The sequence below is a fragment of the Pungitius pungitius genome, chromosome 12 (assembly GCF_949316345.1).
Source record: "Pungitius pungitius chromosome 12, fPunPun2.1, whole genome shotgun sequence".
Lineage (NCBI taxonomy): Eukaryota > Metazoa > Chordata > Actinopteri > Perciformes > Gasterosteidae > Pungitius > Pungitius pungitius.
Genome location: NC_084911.1, coordinates 10,309,856 through 10,331,562, shown reverse-complemented (window position 1 = coordinate 10,331,562; position 21,707 = coordinate 10,309,856). Strand labels below are relative to the sequence as shown.

Sequence of the window (21,707 nt, the reverse complement as noted above, 5' to 3'; positions counted from 1 at the left end):
TGTGTCAGCAAAATCTTTCTCATCTCATTCATTCCCCAACACAAACAGTCCACTCTATGAGGGAATTGTTTCTGTTTTTTCAACCTAACCATTTCCAGCCGTCAATTTATGATGGGAAGTAATCAAATTATGGCTGGGCCCCGGTCCAACAGGGGCCCGAGGTCCGAGAACTGCCACATAGGGGCAGTATTGTAAAGCTTTGTATCCTCTGTGCCCTGAACATTTCACTTTTCTCGAGAAACGACTAGATAACCAGGCCAGGGGGGTGGTGCTACAGCGCACAAGGCGCTAACCCTGCGCTATCTCCGTTAGAACTGCACGCATATTGTCGGAGCAGTTGTTATGGATGCATTTGGAGAAAGAACCTCTCAACTCAAAACACGTCTGCAGTGAAGATCGGGGATGCTCCCCGGGAAGTTGTGAAGTCTGCGTGCGCTGCGACGGATCACTTTTGGAGTTGCCAGCAGTGCGTTTCAAGTGGACACACGATCTGGAGAACCAGACGCGCTGGTTTTCTTAAAGGTCGCAGGGGAGGGCGGGAGGGGGGGCTGCATACATTTTTAACAGTGGAGTGTATTCTTTTTACGTGCATTTTGAGTTTTTTGCATTTCGTTTCTGTCTGTCTTTATCATGGGGGGAAGGATGCGCATCGGAAAGATCTGTTTTCGCTCCGTGAAAGTTTAGACCCGCTCTCAGACGCTCATTTTTGCATTTTACTCGTGACACAAACCGAAGACTGCAGGAGGCTTAAACCGCCGGAGAGAGACATGGCCAGCGAGCGGAAACCGCGGCTTTGTGTCATGACCAAAGCTGAGGACGGGTATGGATTTCACTTGCATGGCGAGAAAGGGAAGAGCGGACAATACATCCGAAAGGTGGAGAGCGGCTCCCCTGCAGAAGCAGCGGGGCTTTGCGCCGGGGACCGTGTGGTTGCAGTGAATGGGGTCAACGTGGAGAAAGAGACGCACCACCAGGCGAGTTGATGTGCATTCATTGTTGTGGTTTTAAGCCATGCTGCATCCCTGTGGTGTGAGGGGGTCAGGTCAATGATAACACTGCACACGGGCTGGTGCGTGCGTCCTGGCACTGGCACGTTTTCAGTAACACATTCCTCCCTCCCCTCTTGAATTTAACCCACATGAAAGCACGTTTTGAATTGAATAAAATCCCAGTGTCGCAATAGTGGCACCAAACAATTTCAAGTGAGTAACGTGCCATTTATGCGCTGACAAACGAAACGAGACTCATTTCCCATGCTCACTGAAAAAGAATAACATCCATAGTTGACCGTTTTTGAATACCAATACTGTTGGACTGTTGATTTTAATTCAAACAAAAGATAGTAAAAGAATAAGTTGCTATGGATTTGTCATAAAATGATTTTTGCCATAAGAGCCCAGCAAATGACGCATTCATATTTTTGGATTCAAAGTGAGACACAGAAACCATCAAATATAAATTTTCTTTAAAAGTACGACAATAAGCAACTAAAAGATCCCCAGATTTAAGAGGCTGAAACCATCAAATGTTGGTCTTTTTGCTTCAATGGTGAATCTCCATCACATCTGATATTTCGGTCTATATGCTTGTATTTCTATCACCAGGCTGTACACCCACACGTCTAAGAAAAGTGTGAATGTATGAAATACTTTGGAAAGACGTTCTATAGCGCTGACTAGTGATGAGACTGTAGCGGCATGGCTATTGGTTCTCTGCAGCATTGACCGTTGACCGTTCCCTGCATTCCATTTCAAAACAAAATGACCGGTATGCCTGCCGTCCCATCCCGTCCCTCAGGTGGTGCAGCGGATCAAAGCCGTGGACAACGAGACCAGGTTGCTGGTGGTGGATCAGGAGACGCACGAGAGCCTGCGCAGCCTCCGCCTCACAGCCACGGAGGAGATGGCCGTGCTCACGGCCGGACGCCCTCCTTCATCCTCCCCTTCCTCTCCCCCGGCCTCTCCCTCGCCTCCCCCGCCATCGGCCTCGCCATCGGCCCCGCCATCGGCCCCGCCATCGGCCCCGCCATCCCCCGGCAAGAAGCGAGAGAACGGCTCGGTGTCCAAGCAGCCGAGCACCCAGGTGCAGAAGCCCACCAGGAGGTCTCCGTCGAAGGCTGCGAAGAAGGTAAGCTGGTGCTCCACCAACGCAGCAGAGACAAGAGTGACCTGTGCGCTCTGCCATGCTGCTTCTGACTCAACATTATGATTTTCGTAGGTGGATCTATAAGTATTAATCTAGCAAGGTTCTTCTGATGTACCTCTTGGATGAGGCCAGCTCTCATGCTCATGGAAGCTCCCCTCAAACCTGTTACTTCTGTCCGATATGCATTTGAAGTACACAGTCTTTTACTGGATCACAACTTCCCAGGCCCCAAGTTGGTATGGAAGAAATGAGTTGTTTTGACCAATCAGCACTCAAACCCCTCAAAAGAGCCGGTTTAAGATGAAAGAGGACCCGTGAAATTGTGGAAATGCACTTATTGTAAGTCGCTTTGGATAAAAGCGTCAGCTAAATGACATGTAATGTAATGTAATAAAAATTGTAAAATTGACAAGCCCAAAGAACTGTAGACAAAGCACTCTGTCAACTTCTTTGTCAAGAGTTAAAAATACCAAACGCATTAATTTTTTCATTTAGCTGATGCCTGTATCCAGAGCGACTTACCAAATTAATTCAGACAAAGGGGTACAGAATCAAGAACAGTTTCTTCTAGAATAAAAAACTAACAAAACTGCAAAGTGCTATAAGTAAGGGCCACCGAAAGTGTGTATAAAGTGCTACCTGGCGAACAGATTGCAGATACCATGAGTCATTGCTTTGAGCTGATTCTCAGACATTCACCTCAGACGTGTTCTCTTGATGATTTGCCAGTTTCAGATTAGATTATAGGATGTCAGGCATTGTTTCCATCCGGTCCCTGCAGCCGTCCATGTCTGCTCATTAATGTGTGTCCTGAGGGAAGAACATGGCTAACTGAAAGCAACCCAGATGTTGCGTAAAAAGGTCAAAAAGGATCCTAGAGGTCAGAGGTCGTTACCAGTCAGAGGTTAGGAATCTGGCAACGGGCCACGCAGTGACTCTGCAGGACCGGAAATCCACGGAAATTGTAAAAGATTCGTATGAATGAAGACGTGTGTGATTCGATGTTCCAGAAGAAACAATGTTTTACAGGCCACTCACATCTCGTCTTCCTGTGTTTATTTACACATAGTGGTCACCGTTGGTTGCATAATGCCCAATAGTCATTTGATACATTTCTTTTTTTTTTTTTTTATAATTCGCTGTTATGTTATTCCATGCGGAAATGGAAAACAGGACATGTTTCCGTCCGCTGGGTCTCCACTGGAACGCAAAGATCTGATGGACTTTGGCTTCATGTGGCCTGTGTTTCAGGCTCAACTTCTGCTTTCTGCATCTACACAAACATGTGTTTCCACTTAGGTTCACCCGGCCCATATGTGAGCGGCACTCAGACCCAATTTAGAGCCAATCAGTTAAATCTAAAATGTGTATGTGTGTGTGTTTCTTTGTTCTAAGGCCTCGTGACCGGTGAAATAGAATCAAAGCACCTGGTGGGGTCGGATTGGTCCAGAGAAGGTTCAGGAAAGGCTAACAAGTCTCAAGTTTCTCTTTCTTTAGTGAGCAGTGAAAAAAAAGCATATACATAGACTGACCATAAACCATCTTTTGTTTGAGCCATAGCTCTGAAAGCGGCCTCTGTCACACAATTTGTACCTTGAGCGTCTGCAATGGAGCTGCTCCTCTGTCCCATCTCAACGCTGATGCTGCTGGTAGTCAGTCATGCCTGTGCAATCGGTGCAATGTAATTACCACCACGGCAGCAGAGGGGAATACAAACTGACCAGCGAAGCAACCATTAATCACCAAGAGGATTAACCTTAGCTAAAATGAATATAATGGTATGATTGCCGTGAAACGTTTGAGCGAGACTCGCTGAGAGCGGCGTGTTACTTCTTATATTTTCATCTTCGTGGAAAGACAGGATAGAAAGAATGAAGGAGCGATGGAGAGCAGTCGGCTAATGGGCAGAACCTTGAAGATTCAGGAAGTGGGGTGAAGCAGAAGTGGTTCAGGTAGTGGGCAGCACTTGGCATCAGGCCTGCTGAGCTCACATGATGCGGCAATGGACTCAAATCGTGTGTCACCAAAACATGAGCATTTGTTGCAGTTGGTTGTTCTTTTTTTTTCCCATCCCTCCTCGCTGTTGAATCAATCAGATTATTTCAGTCTGAGGTCCTTAAGGACACGCCACGTAGACTACACACACACACACATTTACAGCCACATGAACAAGCTCACAGCAGAAACATAGGTAGTAGACATGAAGCCTTTTCTGCAACTGTAATCACTTGAACATTTGGGAAATAGATTTTCAGAGGTTTTGTGTGTGTGTGTGTGTGTGTGTGTGTGTGTGTGTGTGTGTGTGTGTGTTTTTTTGTTCCCTGGGTAATATGACCCCGCCTGTATGTTTTTTTTTTCAATTTTAGTGCCTCTCATCCTCCATTTCAAACTCAATCTAACAAACAACATCAATGATGACCAGGCAGCAATTTTCTCTATTTTGCTCCTTTCTTCACTAAGCTCTCCGGCACAGATACAGTGGGGCCATGTGGGGTTGTTATATATCCAATTGTCAGGTCTTAATGGCCCATCACTGTTGACAAAGAGCTACTGTGCATTACACAACAGCATATAAGCCTGTTCAGTTTAGGGCTTGTAATAGCCCATAGGGGTTTTGTTGTTGTAGTGGAAAGGCTGCTGTCACTGAGAACATCACTCCGTCACTAACTTTTAATGTAACTCAAAAAAAGAATTGCTCACCAAACCCCTTGAGTTTAAGGCCACATCAAGCATATATTTATAAAGACATCTCCTTTCAGTACATTTCTCTGTACACACACACACACACACGTATGTACTCAGGTGAGTCAGTAAAGCTCAAGGTAAAGTGTCAGGTGTCACTTTCCCACAAGAACCTTTTTTTTCAACTCGCAAGCACTCACACTTTCAAACAGCATGCATTTCCCAACTATTTCCATTATTGATCAAATGGTCCTGACATGTTGCAATTTTTCCTCCCTTTTCATTCCTTTTCACTCCAAGACATACTGATGAGCATTTTATTCCTTGATATGATGCCAAGCTGAGTAGACGGCAGATAGGCAGAGATACAATATCAGATATTTGTTGCACATCCGCGTGGAAGCAGACATCTCCTGGCTCTGTTATGGAAGTAGCTGTATTGTGGAATTTCCCCTCTTTTGAGGGAGTGTTTTTTACCACACGCAAGAACATACTGTGGTCCTCTGCTAACGTTCCTTTCAGTTCTGCTGCACTTCACGTTGTCAAGTACAGCGCCGTGCTGGTTGGAAAGGAATAGGCGAGAAAGCAAAATAAAAGATGGATATGCGTGTGAGAAAGAGAAACCGAGGCAAAGAGAAAACGTGCGTTCAAATCTCGGGGCGATATCATCTTTTCTCTTCAAATTGTCCGTTATTAGTTTGAACTTTGTTCATCGTCGTTTCCAAGAGCTTTGAAACACAATGTAGCACGTGAACAGCACTTTAACGTTGTAATACACCTCACTACATCATGTGCAGGGTTTGCAGAGGCCCGCTGGGGATACTCAGCTCCCTGTAGCGCGCACACACGCAGACACACACACATCTGTTAAAACAGTCAGAGGACGGGTGTGTGTTTGCGGAGGTGGTCTCTGAGTGCACGTGCGTCCTCTCACCATCAAGAATGTTAAACTTTGTGTGTTTATGTGCGTATTTGCTCATCAGCTGTGCGAGTACACATGTGTGTCACAGGTGGAGGAGCCTTAACAAACTCCATTTAAACACCGGCAGAGACTAAACAAGTCAAACGTGGAGATGAAGTGCATACAAGAGGCACAAAATCCTCCTGCAGAGAACTTCTAGATACTCAAACGTGTGCATTGGAGTGAAAGAGATCCGTGTGGGAAAACCTCACGGCGGAGCACCGCTTTGAAGGGTCATGGCTGGAGGGCTTTGGGTCAGAATTGAATGAACACAAATAGTAAAGCTTGTGGATCTGTGAGAGAAAGAGATATATCAAACAGAAGGGATGTCTTCAGGGACAAGACAAGGTTAGAAACATCAGCCGTAAATAAACCCACAACCTGTTTGATGAAGACGTCTCATAGATCTTCTTTGATCTCAATTATTCATCCAGCTCTTTGCAGATGTTGTACAAATGTTAGTACTAACCAAACGTTTGCTGTCGCGTGAATATTAAGGATTTCTTTTTAGACATCAGATGAAATACAAGGTTACATACATTTGATTTTTAAGTGACTGCACAATTGTACAGTAACTAACTTAACTCAATTCCTTACACACTTACTGTAAAGTAAGTGTGTAATGCTTTTTGCAACATCTGGAGCTGGTGTTCGAGGCCCCCTCCGCCCCCCGTTTGAATACCAACTGTGTTACGTCAAGATGCAGGGATCCAGATTTAGTGTGTGTGTGTGTGTGTGTGCGTGTGTGTGCGTGTGTGTGTGTGTGTGTGTAAAGAGTAAACCAAATTCCTGGGGTAAAAACATCGTACAAAGGAAGGGTCACCAATGGGGAAAGTATTTGTGGATCTGTGTGGCTCTTAAGGAACAGAAGGAGTAAGTTGGGTGATGCAGGACGGACATGAACAACTGAGGGTATTGTGTTGAATGGGAGTGTGGGTGTGTGATGGAACACAGCTGTGTGTATCCATATATCATCTCCCCACACACTGATAATATATTCAAGTGTTGCCCTTGTTAACCCAGAAGACATTGACCTGACTCTCTCTGCAGACTCAAACATATTGTCGTACTCCAACGTCATGGATTAAGGTGCAGTATTCACATCATTAGGAATAGAGTAATAAAGAACATCTTTAATTTCTACACATTTTCATTCCTTCTTCATACAAACTAATTTTATTATCATTATTGTTATCATCTTAACTATGATTTTTACTGATTATTAAGCTGATACATCTGCTCTCAACACCTTCTATCTTCAAATGATGTGGAGGAATTGAGAAACTTGACCCAAATCTTCAGCATTATTCATAGATTGCACTACTTTTGTATAGTTATTAATATGTGAAAACAGGCCTTCTCCTTCCATCTTTGAATCCTTTGGGCCTGATCTCTGATTCCCCGTGTTTGAAATCAACAACACGTGTATCAAGAACTTTCTATCAGCAGAAATAATGTCAGGTTTGGGAGCATCCACTCAAGCTGCCTCTCCATCTCCATCTTCTTGACTCCATCTTTGAACCCTTTCAGCGGAGAGTAGGATGGAGCGCCGCGCGGCCCACACAACCAACACTGCCAGCCAGTAGGGCGGCGAGAGAAGACTGTAGCGAGACGCTTAATGCGATGCTTTGTTAGCCGCTCTCGTGGGCACCTTGTGTGTTGCTGCGCGTGTTCGCGTTTGAGCGCGCGTGTTCTTTAGTGTCACAAACGTGCTGTTTTACAGGTTCAACCGTGTCTGTCGGTCTCGCTGCTCGCCGCACCTTCACGTTGGGTATCTTCGCGTGGTCGCAGCTGTGAGGCCGCCACACGCTCCCACACATCGATCCACACACACACACACACACACACACACACACACACACTGTCTCTCTGTGGGAGTCAAGTGGATGCGACGGCCGAGAGACTTTGCGTACGTGTGGATCAGCTTGTAATTTTCTAGATGCTAAAGAGAGGCGACGTGGACAGGTTTATGTGTGTGAGGTGAAGCTAGCGTGCAAGTGTGACAGGAGACCCCCGTAGTCGATTAATTATGCTTTGGAATGCAGGCGAGATGAATGAAAATCCATCTGCTGTCTCTTGCAAACTGAACGCACACACAGCTGCAGAAATCTTAGTCCGGATGTCATCTGTGAGGCCTCTCTGCGGGGTGAGGCCTCACGGATGACATCATCATGTGTGTATCCATAAGGTCAAGGCCTCTTCACTGCTGTCGTATGCAGAGGTGTAAAAACAATAGAGCCACAACTTGTGATTATTTTATTATCAATCAATCAACCTGTCAGTTTCACGGTTAATCAATACATTTATGTTGTGTTCTCTCACGTGAGTGTTACAGTTTCCAAACAAGTGACGAGGGATGTCTGCCACATACTGATAACAGGGGTGTGGACACACACACACACTCACTCACTCACTGCATTACTAATATTAACTGCTGTCCTGTCAGGCGTGAAAACAGAGATGGAAAAAGTTATCTAACGATCTGCCTGAAATAAACATGATAAGAGGATGAAATAGAAACATTCACCCTGACAATCTCACTCCCTCATCTGCTACTCACACACACACACACATGACAGCACATAACTGCAGAATATATCAGCCTCGCCAGCAGCCCACACGTTTCAGATTGACATTTAAATGCAAAAGGCAGAGATGTTGTATTCTGCAGCCACTTCTGCATAAGAATATACGCAGCACTTAAAGGTGGCTGACCCTATGCATAGGGGAGAATAATACATAGACTAAAAGTCGAAGGGTGGGACGGACATTCCGTGACATTGAGGGTGAAAGTCGACGTGAGATTAAGGAGGGATGGAGTGATGAAAGCTAGAGAGGAGCACATGGAGAGAATGTATGAGAGGGCTTTGAACTACTGTCTTGGTGAAGCTCCATCACCGCGGGGGGGTCTTATTTACCCTCTTTACATATGGTTAGTCCGCCCACAGAAAATCAGGAAAAATAAACAGTAAGACTGTGATGTTAAACAATAGGAGGCCTTTGAACACTTTGGGACAGTTGACCAGGAGTGTGAGCCGTGCAAGGACCGTCAAAGGAAAAGCATGTTTAGTTTATGAAAATATATATTTCACTCTGCCTAAAATAGTAGTAATAGATAGACTTCTCTGCAGCATGAAGTGAGACATCAAAGCCGTTCTCTGTGCTAATTATTCCACTGTAACTATAGTCAAAAGCATATTGCAGACGTGTTATGTCATCAGAAGAAAGAAGAGACGTGCTTGTCAGCGGGTTCATCTCACTGTATTTCAGTTGATCATTAGGACAAACAGAGAGACAACATGCTGATGTAGTGAGCGCTGGATGTGCTGTGAGCCAGATGTTCTTTCTCTGGGACACAGCCAGGCCAGCTGTTTTCCCTCATCAATCATTGCGCAAACCTATGCTAACCAGCGTTCCAGCTTCATATCAAACAGTTTATCAAACTTGTCATCCAATTCTCTCCAAGAAACTGAGCAGAACGGCTGATCTTTTGTTCCAGATGATTAAACTTGTGTTGAATAGCCGTAGGCGATGGAGATTCGTGGCCCGTCCCCCGTGTTCTATCTGCTGCGGCCCTTCCTGTTCCTGTTGCTCCGCAAACACCGTCTCGCTCTCCGTTCGCCCCTATTTGTCTCCCTTTCCCTCCTCACTGCTCTCGCCTTCTCCTTCATTTCATTTTTGCAAGTTCCAAATGCCTCTCTGGTCCAGCTGCCTGTCATTTCCTTTCTCTGGTGTTACTCTCCCACTGCTCTGTCTCTCTCTCGCCCACTGAGAACTGGCCAGCTCGGCTCTTTTCCTCTCAGATTGAGCAACACTTAAAGCAGCTGCAGACACACACACACACACACACATGGATACACAGAATAACAATTAGATGGTATCACTGTTATGGCCATCTTAGTGAGAGGATTTTTCTTAATTTTGTAAAGCCTCACGTGGAGACACTGAAAAACAATTCTATGTATTTTCTTAGCTAAATTAGATAGATGATGTAAATACAGCTCCGAGTGAACTGACTGTACTGGTTCCACTGCTGTCTCCATGACAACAAGACGTCAACCATGGAGTCCCGCGTGCTGCTGTTATTGGTGCTGGCATCAAAAATTTACTTTTTCTGGGTGTCGGAAATAAACTCCCAGCTCTCCCCCCCACCACACCACCCTTAGTTACTGTTGCTATGCCTATTAACAGTTATTAAGTGTCAAAATCTTCTCGTGCCACAATGGACTTCGATTTAGATTCAAAACTCTCGGATTGTTGTCATATCGGTTGGCATGTTTTGCCGGAAAAGTCCATTTCTTTTGAGCGGTTTTAACAGTTATGCTTGTTGTCATTTCTACATTGGATATCCAACTGGAAAATAGACAGTAAGCTCCAGCGGATTTTTTTTTTTTCCAAGCTGAGAAAATAACATTACCAAACAGCAAAGGTTGTAGGTCATGAAAGAACTCTGGTGGAGTTACGGAAAGTCTTTAAAAATGGAATAAAAGCGTTTGAAAGGATTTCTTTAGTATAACTGCAGATTATAATGTCACACAATGGTTTGACCCCTTGCTTTCTTGTTTCCTGCTGTCTGTGGATTGATCAGTTCACATACACTTATCAGTGCTTTTAAAGCATTGCACACTATTTTGCACACTCACATTATTGGAGTGTAGTTGAAATCATGTTGTTTTGTTAGCAGCAGTGTTAGCAGTGACTTTCCACATGTCACATTGAAAATAGTTGCTAGGATAATTAAGGATGGAAAAACTGCATACTTTAGACTCAAGGGAAACTCTTTATTAGAAGGGGGATATTTAATTTACGTTAATCCCCTTTTGGGAAGCTTTGAAGTGAGAGCATTGTTACATGCACAGACACTGGATTTAAGTTTCTTTGTAGCAACTCCAAAGACACGTATAATGTCACACATGCATACACAAACACACACACGCGCACACTTCATTGTGTTGTGGGACAAAAGTCAGCAAATGACCCTTGGCTGTGGAAGGGTTAAGAGTGGTCACGATCCATCGCCGTCGGCCGCCGCTCAATTATTCAACAAGGCGCGATCCGGTTTCATCAACTGCCAACGCCGCTGCCAGCGGTCGGATGCAGAGCGAAATGCGCCGACAGACACCCAAATGACCCTGTGGTGCTGGAGATTTTTGATAAATAATCAGTAATGTGGATGAAATGACTTAGTGGAGAAATAACAAACACTCAAAGGGCGATGGGCGAAGCAACAAGGGGGGCGGCAGTTAGTCGACAGTGAGTCATGAGTGGGAATATAGCTCAAATTTATACTTAGACGCTAAACTCACGTTCCCTCTGAAAAAGCTTACGAACACAAGCATTATTAAACGCAAGCATTGTGTGTGTACCGCACTGCCCCCCGCCACCCCCCCCCCCCCCCCGCATGCATAGAGTGAGACGGACGGAAACAAAGGCAGATTGTGACAGCAAAGTAGTGGAATCCATTGACAGCACATCCTCTCAGTGGGCCACAGTCACACAGAGGTCAGTGCATGTCTCTGTGTGTGTGTGTGTGTGTCTGTGTGTGTTATGATGGGGAATCAAACTCCATAATGTTATCCTGTGGGTGGGAAACATTCCATGTTTTTGTAGATTATAGGAAAAACACGCTGATTTACGGCCACATTTTCCATGATGACATTCTGGAAAAAAAACATGGATAATGCATTTGTTTTCCCAATTGTTCCCACAGTGGATCCTCACTTCGGGGACGAAACATCCAATACTGATAACCGACTATTTGTTTGCTGAAAAAAAGAGGAGAAACATTGTGTGTGTGTGTGTTTGTGTGTGTGTGCGCGCGCCGGAGTGCAAATCTCATTTTCTTCCTCTTCTATCAAACAGATTTTCATTTAAAAACACGACAATTTCAACACACTCAGTTCAAACAAACACGGTGATCCTTTTTCATTCATTAGGCCCCGCGGGGACATGGAGGCCCCCTCGACTGCATTTCGAAGCCTCCAAAGTGCACTCAAGGGTCAAAGGCCGACGCTGTGAGAGACGGCGCCGGGCAGCAGAGGGGGATCAGCGAGGTTCGGACAGGCATCGGGAGGCAGAATTGGAAAAAACTCTTGCGCCCCCCCCTCCCTCCCCTCCCCCGCATAATGACTCCCAGCTGCGATACTCGCACTGTTTACGTTAGAGGAGCTCCATTCGTCCCCCCGTCACTCATCCCGGTCCCTGTTCATCCGTCCGCTGTGTTTCTGCGTGCTCTCGAATCAGCGGTTTCTTCTTCTCCTGAACTCTCTTTTTCAACCCTCTCGCCGCATCTCGTTTTCTTTCCCTCCCACGCGCTCTCTCCTGTCCTCCTCTTCCTCCTTCTGCCATTCTTTTTTTTCTCCCTCCTTTGCCTCGCTGCTAATTGGTTTGCTTTTTAGATATGTATTTCTCTCACTTGGAAGCTCTGACCCAGCTGGCCAACCCAGGCACCTCACGTCGAGCCAAGAAGAAGAGGATCATGGGGGATTTGTGAGCGATGCTGTCAATGTCTCTCTATCTCTCTCTCTCTTTCTCTCTCTCTCTCCCCCTCCCTCACTTCTTCTCAGGGCGAGCGGCCCAGATCCCCGCTAAGAATTCCTGAAGAATTCACTGCCTGAAATGAAATGACACGTTGCCATCTGTGATCTTTTCTTTAAACAGTTGAGGGGTAGATCTGCAGGCAGTGTCGCGGGAATGGAGGCTCAGCCGTCATTCCTTGCGTGAATTAGCTGGAAACACACGGGAACGTGTAAGACATGCAGTGAGATACAGTTCAGATAACTGAATAAGTTCTAACCTTTTCTTACGCTTTCTCTCTCTCTCTCTCTCTCTCTCTGCCTGCCCACACACTTGGAATGTATTTTTAGCAGGCACAAGCTGGACCGTGATGTCGGCGTCACACAGTGAAAACAGTAGACATCTCATGTTACATAATAGTGTTTCACATTCCTCCCATGCAAACAGTATGTGCGCCGTATGTAGCCCCTACCTGTCCGTAGCCTCCCCGCTGCTACCAGCCGTCATCTCTCTCCCTGCACGTCCCCCCCGCCCCCCGCCCCCCACCCCCGGTGTGGAGGTGGTGAATTGGTGTGATTACGTTGGAGAGCTTGATTGTTCCATCAATGTCTTCGCCCAATGGACAATAGAAAATCTATTCCATTAGCGAATGTCAGCACACGATGAAAACACCGATGGGCCAATAGTTGTAAGCTTCTTCTGGCTGAGAATGATGACAAAACCTTTGTCTTCTTCACGTGTTTAGTCGTCATGAACTTGTATTTGTGTCTTTTTCTCTCCCCATATAAAAGACAAGCAAACAGTTTTCTGGTTTTTTTTGGTTCTTCCGCAGGAGGCTCCCGCCCCGGCTGAGTCCCAGTCACGACCCCAAGTCGACCTGCCCGAGCTCGCCCCGCGCCTGTGCCACCTGACGCGCTCTGGCGCCGGCTACGGCTTTAATCTCCACAGCGACCGGTCCAGGCCCGGGCAGTACATCCGCTCCCTGGACCCGGGGTCCCCCGCGGACCATGCCGGGCTCCGGCCCCAGGACAGGCTGGTGGAGGTAGGACGGAGGAGGAGCCCAGGGTGGAGTGGCAGTTACATTAGCATTGTTGCGTGTTTATTTTCTTGCGGACCTCCTGACACTTCTTTTCAATGTTCACTTTATGAGGACGGTAGCAAATGATGCGGACGCCGCAGGTCCAAATACAGATGTTCATGTGACACAAACAGGTACGAGGGTACTCGGCTCTCTGTGTCCTGAGCTGTGGAGCGTTCTGAAGGGGTTTTATCTGCCACAGTAGAAGGGATAAACCGGAGCAATAATAAGCATCACGTCAACGCTTTCATGCACTTGCATACCCGGGCAGTGGAATGTGGAGATAAATATAATAAAATATGTGCACACACTAATGAGGTGGTTATTATTTAGTCTAGAACGGGTCAGAGAAGGAAATGATTTACTGGGTGAAGCCCCTCACCTTCACACTCTGGATCCTATTTCTCCGTCTGTTCTGTCCTTAGTGTTTATTTGAACACAAACAGGTATGTCATCTTGAGCATCACAATCACTTGCAGTCATTTCATCATTAAACAGTTCTTCATCAGAGCGTGACCACACAACATTCACAACCTTCATTCCCATGACCTTTCACCCCACTGGCTGTACATCAGGGTCAAAACCACTCTGGAGAACCGGCCTCGAGTTCGGTCTGATAAGAAGGTGAGACAGAGTTCATTTTGCATCCCCCAAAATACTCAAGGTTTTGAATGACAACCTTCATTCCCACTATCAGAATTTTCTTTAAAAAACATTTGGCATCAACTTTATATTTATTTACCTTTTAAAGGCAGCGGTTTTCAATTGAAAGCAGTTAGTACACAAGTATGTTAGTAAGTTTTTATGTGAAATTGGCAATATTTCTTGGGGAAAATGCATCCTGCTCTGATAACTATGATCAGTCGTCTGTTACGGGCGTAATGTTTGTCGAGCGTTTTCTCTGAAACATTCTGAAAAAATGATGTCCAGATGCACTGCTGGAACATTCGATGGCTGATGAGAGTGTGTGGGAACATCCTACAGCAGCTCACTGGTGACAGCCCATCATCTCCATGGACACTTCAATTGAGCATCACAGTTGAGCCAAATTCAGTCAAATTAAAAGTTTTTTTTTTGCAATGCGCATTGCCAAAGCAATGGTTTGAATATAAATGACATAAAGATACAATAAGATGTCTAACATTCCCATAGCTAAAGCTGTTTTTTAAGTATTAAGAAACGAATATCGCTTAATTGTAGCTTTTCCAATGAGAGGATTTGCTGCTTTTTATTTTCTGCTGTTAGTCGGGCAAAAAGGGACGATAATGTGAATTTACTATTTATATGTCCATGATAACAATTTGCAGAATACATCGATAGTAGAGAATGTATTGGTTTGTTTGCAGGCCGAGTTGAAACAAGCCAAATCTGTGCTCAGGTAGTTGGCTGCTGGTGTGTGTGTGTGTGTGTGTGTGTGTGTGTGTGTGTGTGTGTGTGTGTGTGTGTCCACACACTGATAAGTGAGCGTTTGTGTTGTCTGTCAGCAGCCTGTTGGAGAGGTGAACAGCCGTGACGCAGGTCTCCGTCTCCCCGTCCCCTTCTGTCTCTTTCTCCCCGCATCAGCAGCATCTCGCGCTGTCGATGCTACGGTGACAGCTCCTCTTTCTGCCAACGTCTGGCAACAGCGCTGAGGTTTGATGTTAGTGTTTGGCTCAGAGCACGGCTGTGCAGCCTGGGGAGGTTGTAGCTGGGTCTGCGATGGCAATTAAGTTGAAAAATGACTTCAGCAACAGCCCCCTGTCGTTCATTTCAACAGTTCAAATAGTGTCCTTAGTGCTGAGGCATCAGGAGATCGTACTGAGCGGACTGAAAAATGATGTTTCCAACGCAAAAAAAACTAAATGATTTGCTGAATTAATTTGGAGCCGTAAATAGGACGTGGATTTGCTGAGTCGTGCATTACCTATAAGACGTTTAAGGTGTCCTGGTCCTGGAGTTTCAACAGGCTTCGATTCCTGGATACATCTCACTCACCTGTCGTTTATTCAGCTGCTCGGCCTCTGTGAAAAGGATAATTGGGACGCTACTGTATATTAAACACCAAAGATTTTAAATCTGTTTTTGTGCTTGAACTATTATGGTGCAAGAAATGACCTCTACACCAAGTGTTACTACCTTTGAGTTGATTGTGTAGAGGTGCAAGATGAATGGTATTCATAGACAATACTTTGATTCATTTATTAATGTATTTGGCTTGATGTTTGTTATGTGTGTGTCGTGTTTGATTGTGTGTGTGTGTGTGTGTGAGTGTGTGTGTGTGTGTGTGTGTGTGTGTGTGTGTGTGTGTGTGTGTGTGTGTGTGTGTGTGTGTGTGTGTGAGGAGCACAGGAAGAATTCCCCCTGCCTGTGCCAGTTCTTAAAGTGGACCCTGATAAAAGAAGAAGAGGAATAAAGAAAACAAAGACTTGAAAGTTATACATGCGTCACGGAGACAGATGTGCAGACGCATTTGAAATTGTTTGGTTTGATCCGAGGTTAGTCCGGATGCTCTTTCAAAAAACGCTCACTGCATCAAAAAAGTACCGATGAATGTCAGGTGGCTGGACTCTCCATGGCTTTGATGAGACACACACACACACACACACACACAGACACACACTAGCACTAACAGCTTCTCAGAGGAATAGTCCCACGAGAAATAAGCGCCTGTTCTGATCCTACGGCGCCTATCAATTAGCCCTGTGGGCCGAGTGTATTGTCCTGTGTGGGTTGGACTGTTGATGAAGGGCTGTGAAACATGACACAACACCTGTTGTTTTGCTGAATACAAAGATGCTTGTCCTCTCTGCATCAAACTGTTTGTCTGCACCCCTGCCTGTCTTATCAATGGCATGAGTCGTGGGAAGAAAAGATTTCGATTTTTATATATTATTATATTTTCCATCTGTTAATTCCACCCTTTCTTTGGATTCTCTCATGTCCTCCCTCTCTCTCTCTCTCTCCCTCTCTCTCTCTCTCTCTCTCTCTATTCCCATTGAGTCTCTCATCACACCTAATTGATTAAATACCTATTTTCTTTTTCCTAACCAACAAATGAGAGCATAAAGAGTTACCTTTTTCTTCTTTACTATGACTTTAATAAATTCCCCCTAAGGACTCGGACACCTGAAACCCGTACTAAGGCCACGAGCCCAGGAGAGCCATCAATAATTGATTATGTATCAACACAAAGTTGGCGTGATGCGCAGCTGCCTTCCCTCAGTGAGGCCACGGCGGTCCAGACCAAGCAGGCATCCAGATGCATGCAGCTCCTTGATAAGAGCACGCAATGACAGACTATCGTGATTTTCAACGGCATTGGTCATGTCAATGGTCAGTCGCCTGCACATCGTCACTGTGTCCCTCTGTTTCTGGGCCTGATATTACCTTGAATGCTTTTAAGTTTTTGGACATTCATCTTGATGAATCCTTACTTATCTGCTAGATGTACAGCTGTCTTTAAGGCTTTCCTGAACCACCGTTGCATTTTTTGAAGCGTTGCAGGCTCCTAGAAGTCATGTTAAAGCGTGTATCAACTGTATGTTACGCCATGGCTCCCCCTAGTGGACAAACGAGGAAGCACAGCGTTGACAATGTCGACAATGGAAAAAAAAGACTGACGTTACATTCAATATAAAGCGGAAACAACACACTGACCTGGAGAGATTTGTGTAGGGGGAAATTTCGCTGTTTATGTTTCATAAGCAAAAATCATAATTAACTGGGAACCTTTGAGACTGCTACAGCAACATGCTTCGGGTATTGTACATTTATTGTCCATTTTTTAGGGGAGAAAGTAGGGCAATAAATTACAATTGAGAAAAGTAAAAGTGAATCCATCTAATAAGGAAATTCATTTCAATTTGAATCAAAACTAATAATAAAGAAGTGGTTGGCCGCTCCTCTTTGAAACACGCATCCCGAAAAAGAAAAAGATCACCAGGTGGGCGTTAAATCAACTTGGCCTTTCTTGAAAAAGTAATCAAAAAAATGTTTCATATGAGTTTACACATAAAATTCACTCTTCATTCGCCTCAAAAGTGAAATAGATTAAACCCGATTACGGGCCATCTAGAGTGCACCTCCAGTGGAAAAGGCCGTATGCAGCCCCTCAGACTGCCCCAGTCCGCCACTGGTGGGCTGATGGAGAACCCTACTACTACAACAACTGACCTACCTAACCATTCAGAAATACCCTTCCTTCTCACCAGAAAGCCCTTTCATCTTTGTGTCCGCGTTCTCCAGGTGAACGGTGTGAACATCGAGGGAATCCGGCACGCGGAGGTGGTGGCCTTCATAAAGAAAGGGGGAGATGCGACCTGGCTGCTGGTGGTGGATCCAGAAACAGACGAAGAGTTCAAGAGGAGAGGGATTGTCCCCGCGGTCAGCCACGTCAGAGGTAGGACTGCTCTGGATCCCACTCTGCACACGCTAACTTAAGCCTTTAGTAAGGCAACATTGTCCAAACGATCTTGGTCGTATTAGAAAGTAAAAGCCGGCATTTTACTGCAAAAAATAAGGTCTGTATAAAGAATTTTTGTCATCTTCTGCGGGAAGATTCTATTTTTTTTAAGAAACAAAACTTAGTTCCAAATTAGTTTTGTGCAACACATGAAGAAGAGTTGGAGGAGGGGGAGCAGCTCCTGTCTGGAAAGACATTAAACAATTAAGTGGAGGTAAACTAGTTCAACACGGTCCTTATTCCCCCTCTAAAACGAAGCAAGCAATCTTGATCCCTGTGATGTCTTATTAAAGTTTGACGTGCTCGTTTGTTTGTCTAAACACCAGACTACGACGGCCCGTCCATATCCAACGGCTCGCTCAACCCCCGGACCAACGGCAGCTCCACCACGCGCTCCATCAGGTCGCTCCACTCGGACCTCAGCAGCCGGGGCGACGGCACGCAGGTGGGTGCGCGCGTTCGCGGATGTTGGCGGGGGGGGTTTTTGTGGTCTTTTTTTGGTGTGTAAGACGGTGCCCTCAAGCCCTTCCTGCCTGTGCCTTCGTGCAGCTGGCGGACGATGGCGGCGGCCGGACGAAGGACCCGTTCGCCGAGATGGGCCTGCGTTTGAGCGCCACGGCGGCTGAGGAGAAGCTGAAGGTGCACGCCAAGGAAAAGAAGAAGGCGCCGCAAATGGACTGGATGAAGAAATATGAGCTGTTCAGCAACTTCTGAGACGTCTCCCGCGCTCCCAGGGACACCAGAAGAAGTGAGCTTTCTGCAGCGCCTTCGCCAGGAAGACCCAAAACGTCCCCCCCACGCAACACAAGACGTTTTGTTCCTGGAACTCAATGTGACGGAGGGAAAAAGTTGTACTATGGATTTAACATTTAACAGCTTTCTTTCCTTCTTTATAGAACAGCATGAAGAAAGAGCTCTATGACTTCAAAACAAACGGAATAATTAGCTAACAGTCCCACTGTTGAGAAGGAAGAGCGTCTTGAAAAGCAAGTTTCTACAAATGTACCTGAATCCTATTTTTCCTGCTTAAGAGACTTGTTTCTACAAATAAGCAGGACAGTTATTTTTATATTTAAAATGTATCAACAATATATATATATATAAAAACCAGTAACCCATCATCACGGACTGCATTTAGGGAGTTCTATGCGGTAGCGATTGTGTGGATATCGTGGTGATATTTTAGCTCATCAGTCAGAGGAAAAGTTGTCAGAAGATCACTGTGAAATAGTGGAGTCCCTCCGCCTCCAGCCCGCACAGACGTTGGATAACAACCACCGAGCCGCGTGCACCGGTCTCCTACGTGTACTTTTACATGGAGATCATTCACCCATCGTCAGATCCGCTTCATTCAAAGATCAATTCACGTCCTAATAGTGATTCACCTCTAACCTCTTTACTGAAAGTGCTGCCGTGTACCGGTGCACCACAGAGGGACGCACCACTAACCATATTGACGAGGTGAACGATGAATACCAGGAACGTTTTAAGGAAGGTAGGGCTTCTCAGGACGAAAGCACGATGAAGCGTCCATCATTGGAGGAGGCCAGCAGAGGGCATCCTTCAACCACAAACACACAAACCAGACAGAGTAGGACTTTAACGTGGCTGTTCTGGCTTCTTAGTTAGGCCGGTAACTTTTTACTCGTTGCCTGGCAACAGCTCAGGGTCAACAAACTGGTGGGCCCAAAATTCCAAAGTCATTTTTACGCCTTTTGTACGGATTAAACCAACAAGCTACAACATGTTAGTGAGTGAGCCTTCGTGGTGCCGGGCCAGCCGCTTCCCTTGTGTCTGGTCTTTATGCTAAGCTAAGACAAGCTAACCACAGGCTAGATAGAATGGCCTACATTTTTTTTCGTCTAACTTAGAATCCACCAAAACTGGCCTTCCGGTCCTTTAATTAAATAGGAGCCGTGGGGCCCTGGCAGAAAGCAGCAGATAGAATGTCGGAGGCTACATGCAGGTTGTGGGGCGGAGGGAGTGTAGCAGACGCTCCCAACAGTGAGGTCAGAGATGCTCCGGAGGATCTACCGAAAGAGACTGTGGGAGCCAGCGAGCTTACTGAGGATTACTTCACACACAGGGACAGCTGTCGTGCACACATTTGGAGTCCAGTGTGTGTGTGTGTGTGTGTGTGTGGAGAAGGTATGAATGCCTTAATCCTTGCGGTGTTGATAAAATGCATCACTACGAGAGGGACAGCAAGTTGGAGACTCCTGTAGTTGGACGTCTTGTCTTTTGTTTTGTGCCCATAAATCAGCCCTGATGTCTAGTATTCATCTCTGTGCATCCGTCAGCGTTTGTTCTAACAGTCAAAATGAAAAATACTCTGTGTTACCATGACTGATGCATATACAGTACATAGTATATATGGCAGGTTGCATTTTTTTCAATAAAGTGTGACAATGGCGATTTTGGATATATTAAATTGTCGTTGGCGTCTCTCAAAGCTTCTTTGGCGCATAATCTTGTAACTGAAAGGATGTCATTCTCTCACATCTCTCCTTCTTATTGATCCATTGGGCAATTACAATATCCCCAATTGGGAGATTGGATATGTGGGCCACATAGCAGGCCTCCCTGGCGGTTCACCGCAAGGCCCAGCAGTGACGCCAGCACGTCAGACGACCGGCCCAGTTCAGAGCCGCCTGAAAATTCAGGAGAGCGGGACCAGAGAATAGAGCAACTTTCGGTTTAGCCATTACCAGCTAATTCATCCATTGCTACATGCAATTGGTTATAGATGACCGCTTGCTTTTCTTTCTGTCCTCCTTAAAGTTTCCTGTATGAACAGAATGTTTTCACCAGGTTTCACCTTTACTTCCGCTTGTCTTCTTTCTGATTCCATCCCACCCGAGTTAGAGGCACGGTCCCCCCCCCTCCTCCCGTGTGCCAGTGCCAGGGCTGCCTGGGTTGCAGCGGTGCCCGCAAGAAGAGAGAAACCAGAGACTCACAGGGAGGGGGAGACAGAGAGAGAGAGATGAGAGAGGAAGGGGAGGGGGTCCCCATGGCAACGGTGTGTTTTTGTTAGCGCTTGTGAGTCAGGCAAGCAGTGACTCACAGTCAGGAGGAAACACACACACACACGTACACACACACACACGCACACACACACACACACACACACACAGTCATATTCATACTCACACTCCCCCTCACTCGAGGAGAAGCCAAATAAGGACAGCAACACCAACGCGAGGGAGAGGGCAGAAACTAGAATAGAGAGGGGGAATTGTTCATGCTCAACAACAACAACAAAAAATCAAGAAAATGAAAGCAAAGTCAAGAAGAGACGGACGACAGGAGCAAAGGCAGAGCCGGGACGGGAGCGCGTGCACGAGCTGAAAGTGGAAGGGAAGCCGACGCACAAGAGAGCACGAGTACGGGCACATTCCCTCTCCCAAGAGCGCACTTCACATGGGTGGGGGCAGCAGCGGAAACACACACAAAGGCACACCCAGTTGTGCACACCTTAACTGGCTTAACTTGCTAAAACACCCATTAATTGTCCGTCGCCTCCACGTTCTGGAAGGCCACCTGGTTTTGCACAAACAAACGTTGCATCGAGTTGATGTGGATTTTTAAAAATAAATATCAGTTGTTGTTTTTTTAATCCCTGCAACGAGATGAGGGCAGTTTGATTATTCTCGGGTCCGCCTTCATCTCCGTCCCTTGTGACTGATGTGTTTCTTTTCCCACGACCTGTTGCTGCAGCGGAGGGCTCCTTTAGGTGGTGGAGAACACTGGCTTTATTTACACTGAGGAGTCTGCAGATTTATGTGTGCGTGGGCCGTGATTTACGGGCCGTGGCTCATCCCACACTGAATGTGTGTTTTGGCTACTGTTGACCCTAACAGGCCCGGCAGGAACATTACCACTAC

The 21,707-nt window shown here is 46.0% G+C and overlaps 1 protein-coding gene across 1 annotated transcript; it reads left to right on the top strand.

Moving 5' to 3' along the window:
* Positions 1–257: 257 nt before the first annotated feature.
* Positions 258–20,254, top strand: LOC119220784 (Na(+)/H(+) exchange regulatory cofactor NHE-RF2). Its single transcript, XM_062566158.1, has 7 exons — positions 258–974; positions 1,798–2,127; positions 13,137–13,346; positions 17,607–17,760; positions 18,150–18,268; positions 18,373–18,571; positions 18,720–20,254. The coding sequence occupies exons 1-6, from the start codon at positions 768–770 to the stop codon at positions 18,535–18,537; spliced, it is 1,185 nt and encodes a 394-aa protein (XP_062422142.1). The 5' UTR covers positions 258–767; the 3' UTR covers positions 18,538–18,571; positions 18,720–20,254.
* Positions 20,255–21,707: the final 1,453 nt, after the last annotated feature.

Coding starts and splice junctions, on each gene's coding strand:
- LOC119220784 (XM_062566158.1), top strand. CDS start 768: ATGGCCAGCGAGCGGAAACCGCGGCTTTGTGTCATGACCAAAGCTGAG. Junction 2,128..13,136: donor CGTCGAAGGCTGCGAAGAAG/GTAAGCTGGTGC, acceptor GTTCTTCCGCAG/GAGGCTCCCGCCCCGGCTGA. Junction 18,269..18,372: donor GCCGGGGCGACGGCACGCAG/GTGGGTGCGCGC, acceptor GCCTTCGTGCAG/CTGGCGGACGATGGCGGCGG.